This window comes from Carya illinoinensis, chromosome 1 (genome assembly GCF_018687715.1).
Source record: "Carya illinoinensis cultivar Pawnee chromosome 1, C.illinoinensisPawnee_v1, whole genome shotgun sequence".
Classification (NCBI taxonomy): Eukaryota; Viridiplantae; Streptophyta; class Magnoliopsida; order Fagales; family Juglandaceae; genus Carya; species Carya illinoinensis.
This window is the reverse complement of record NC_056752.1, coordinates 2,490,672-2,494,586: the sequence shown is the minus strand read 5'-3', so window position 1 is coordinate 2,494,586 and position 3,915 is coordinate 2,490,672. Positions and strand designations below refer to the sequence as shown.

Below are 3,915 nucleotides of genomic sequence, written 5' to 3'. Positions count from 1 at the left end.
TGGTTCGGTAAATCAGAAACTACAGAGATTACAATTAATTATTTATTATACATAGAAACTCCAAACTTTTCTACAAGAAATCTGCATTTTTGCAGTTACATAATTATGCTGATCAACCATGACGCTGCAAATTTTGTAGGAAGCGAATCATGTATTGTACGTAACCTTCAAGTGGATGATAAAGAAGATGTGGAGACCCCATTTTGCCCTTTGACCTCCCACATTCCACGACAACTATTATTTTAATTATCTTAATTACATAAAATGAAGAAAAAATAGATATATAGAATAGACCTTCGCCATAGTGCCGTCGAGAGTCATCTAGCTTAAAACCAGCAACGCTAGCCTGAAAGCGGTGCACCAGACCTCATCCTACGCACCCCGCCCCCTCCCTACGTGGCACACGTTGCTTCGTTAATTACACACCTTCATTTCCTTCGCTTCGGATCTATCGAAACACATTTTCTCATCGCGCCCCCTTTTCTTCCCATTTCCTTTCAACCAAACACCGAACAGTTTCAAACTCTCCTCGTTTTGTCCAATCCTATTATTTTCGTCATCATCATCACCACCAACCAATCCATCGCGGCTGGACCCACTTATTCCTTGCCGCATTATGCGATTGATTTGATCGGGCCCCACCTTCAAATACCCGGTCAGAAACGCTACCAGCTCCTCGCACTGCTGCTTCATCTGTGCCAGCTCCGAGCTCAGAATTTCGTTGTCCTTCTTCAATTTCTCGTTCTCGCCGGACAAATCGGTTACCAGCACTGTTGTTGTCGTCTCCAACGACCCCGGGTTCTTCGAATCCGGGGAAGAAGTGGAGGTGGACCCCAAGTCCTCGCCAGAGTTTGACGCCGAAGAGGGACCGTCGCCGGTAGATTTAACCCCAGCAGGATCAAGTGCCGGAGCTGAATTTACGGTCTTCCGACGTCGGATCTGAGAGAGGAGCTCCTTCTGCCCTCGCTTGAAATTCTCGTTTGCGAACTCCCACTTATCCGGCACGATCTTACGGAAGCCCTGCATCATCATTCTAGAATCAGTTCATTATTCATTTTATTTTTATTTAATAATTTATGATGTCGCATCAACTTAAAATTCGCAAGTAAATTTGGTAGCCGTCAGATTGGAAAAAAAAAAAAAAAACAGATCCAAACTTAATAATACACGTGTGGCAGCATCCGAATCAAACTACAAGAGTAAAATGATACATCCGATACATCCAAAATTAATATTACTACCTAATTTTTTTTTTTTTAAATTTGAACTATAAATTTCAAAATATAATCTTTTTATATAATTTAATTAAAAATAAATTTCTATTAAGTGATTGAATTTAATTTTTTTAAGTTATACAAAAAAATTATATTTTGAAATTTTTAATCCAAATTTAAAAAGTAAAAGGGATTAAAATGATACTATTTGAATGTTGAAGTATCTTCAACACTTCTCAACTCTTCTCACTATTATTTATTATTTTATTATTATTTTTTATCTATTTTTATTACTATTCATTACTTTTTATTTATTTTTTATTATTATTTATTATTTTATTATTATTTTTTATCTATTTTTTATTATTATTTACAACTCTTCTCAACACTTCTCAACACCCATACCCAAACAATAAAGGAGTAAGATACCGTTTTAGGTTTGCCAAGAAAAGAAAAAAAAATACCGTTTTAGGTGTAGTTTAAATAGTAAATTAAAATGAAATGAGTTAAAATAAAATTTAAAAATTAAATAAAATATGATTAGAATATAATTTTTAATAATAATTAAAAATTTTAAAAAATTATAATAATAAAAGAGATCATAATCCTTCCAGAAATTTCTCCATGCGTATGGAGTGGGGTAGGCAGATTAGCTGTACCTCCAATCGTACAGTAGCAAAGATCAAACGACCGATATGGCCCTCAACAACCAACATATTTGCATGCGAAATAGGGACAAGATCGTCTTATCAAATCGAGTGCGAACCTACAACTACTTGGAACCTTCTGGGAGTAATATCTATTTTCTCCTCTCACGACATACCTAGGCGTGAATTGATAATATATTTCAGAACCCTCGACGGGATATGATTTCAGAAAATTAAAATAATATGAACATAATCATGAAGATAAATCGATGTTCGTTTATAAACTGAACAAATAGAAAGATTGGCGTTTTAAACTTTTATTTAAATTCAGAGATATCGATGCAATATGACTTATTCGGGGCAATATTATTCTGAGATTTATAAAAATGGAAAGAAGAATTGTTGAAAATCTGATAAATGGGAATTTGTGATGGTAGAGACGGGAATTAGGAGGATGTGATTGTGAACACTTACGTATGTGTTAAGCTGGCGGACGAAGCTGGAGAAATTGTTGTGCTTGAAATAGTTAGGCAGCAAATCCTTGGCGAAATCTGCAGTATTCCACACCACAAAAGTGGTGCCGCTTTCTCCCCACGATACCACATCCTCCGTCTCCGGATCATCCACCAACTGATACGTCTTCGTCAGGAACGGCGCCGGTACACACCTTTGCGCCATTTCTCTCGGATTTGTCCCTACTCAACGAGCGTCAACAACCACCCAAACTAATTGATGTTCCTTTTTTTAATCTAACAGAAAGAAAGAAAGCAAGCAAATCTGAAAATAAAAAGATCAGAATCAAACGAAAATAAAAACGATCGATCGGTCAATTCTTTTCAGCAACTGAAGAGCAAGAGAGCGGTCAAGAATTCCCAGCCCCAGCAGTAGAAACCGGAGAGAAAGAATCGAGAGTGAACCGGATTATTGCTCCGATCAGATTCCATTAGTCAACACGGAAACCGGTTGTCGTGGTTGATGAGTAGAGAAAAATACCATAACTTCCTGTGAAAGACTAGGGATACTGGGATAGTATTCCTCTTCAAAGTTCTGGGAAGCTACACTTTTATATAAATAAAAAAGAAGGGAAAGAGAGGACGACGTTACTGAGAAGGAAAACGTACGTGGGTTCTAGAAATCTTGAGAAACGTCAAAAATAAAAAAATAAAAACCGCTGTGGTTTAGTCGCCTTTCAAAGCTAAAGAAAGAAAGGAACGAGTAAATCAACACGCTATTATTATATAAATAAATACAATAACTTTTTTCCTTTTTCTCAGACGAAAATGATGATGGGAGAATGAGAAAGAAATGGAGGTTTTTGTAATGGGATTGGTGGAATTTATCATTTGGCCTTTTCTCTCTGGTGGGAGAAGCTTCTAATACATTTCAAAAGCAAGGCAGCGAACGTTATGAACGCGTGGCTTTCACACCCCCCTACCATTTACTCTCTTTCAAAGACGTAGAAGTTGAAGAAGAAACCCTACCACCTACCTTCCATATTTTCTTCAATTGCTTCTTTTCATCGTCACTTGCAGAAGATGCATCTGCCCTTTCCGCCGACACCACAGCTCCCTACAATTTAGCCCCCTTTGGATCGATATTATTACGGACGCAAGCTCGAAGCTGGCTGCCGCTTCGCTTTGAGTCTTTGACTTCGATAGATGATTTCTAACCTATCTCATCCGATCCTCAAATTTAAATATTATTTAAATATAAATATTTATTAATTTTTAATATTTTTATCTAATTATTATAATTTTTTAACTTTTAAATAAAACATAAAAAATAATTTAATTTTTAAAATTTTTAAAATAAAAATTATATTTTAACAATACAGCAACTTTATAATTTTTTCATTTAATTTTTTCTCTTTCATTTTTCAATATTTTATAAAACATATTAACTCAAACTATTTTATTATTATTTGTTTGATTAATTAAAACTAAAAAATTCATCTCATTTTATCTGAATCCATCGTTACAACATTTTTAAATTTTAATATAAAATTAATATTAAAAATTTATATTATTATAATATTTTATTTATTACTATTTAAA

The 3,915-nt window shown here is 34.6% G+C and overlaps 1 protein-coding gene across 1 annotated transcript; it reads right to left on the bottom strand.

The window, feature by feature from the left end:
• Window positions 1–3,466, bottom strand: LOC122305590 (heat shock factor protein HSF24). Its single transcript, XM_043118186.1, has 2 exons — window positions 2,336–3,466; window positions 1–1,020 (listed from the first exon to the last, which is right to left on the bottom strand). Exons 1-2 carry the CDS (start codon window positions 2,537–2,539, stop codon window positions 415–417), a joined length of 810 nt encoding a protein of 269 aa, XP_042974120.1. The 5' UTR covers window positions 2,540–3,466; the 3' UTR covers window positions 1–414.
• Window positions 3,467–3,915: the final 449 nt, after the last annotated feature.

Excerpts from the sequence above, each read along its gene's own strand:
- LOC122305590 (XM_043118186.1), bottom strand. The coding sequence starts at position 2,539 with ATGGCGCAAAGGTGTGTACCGGCGCCGTTCCTGACGAAGACGTATCAG. Across the intron at positions 1,021-2,335 it reads TCCGCCAGCTTAACACATAC|GGCTTCCGTAAGATCGTGCC; the intron begins GTAAGTGTTCAC and ends ATGATGATGCAG.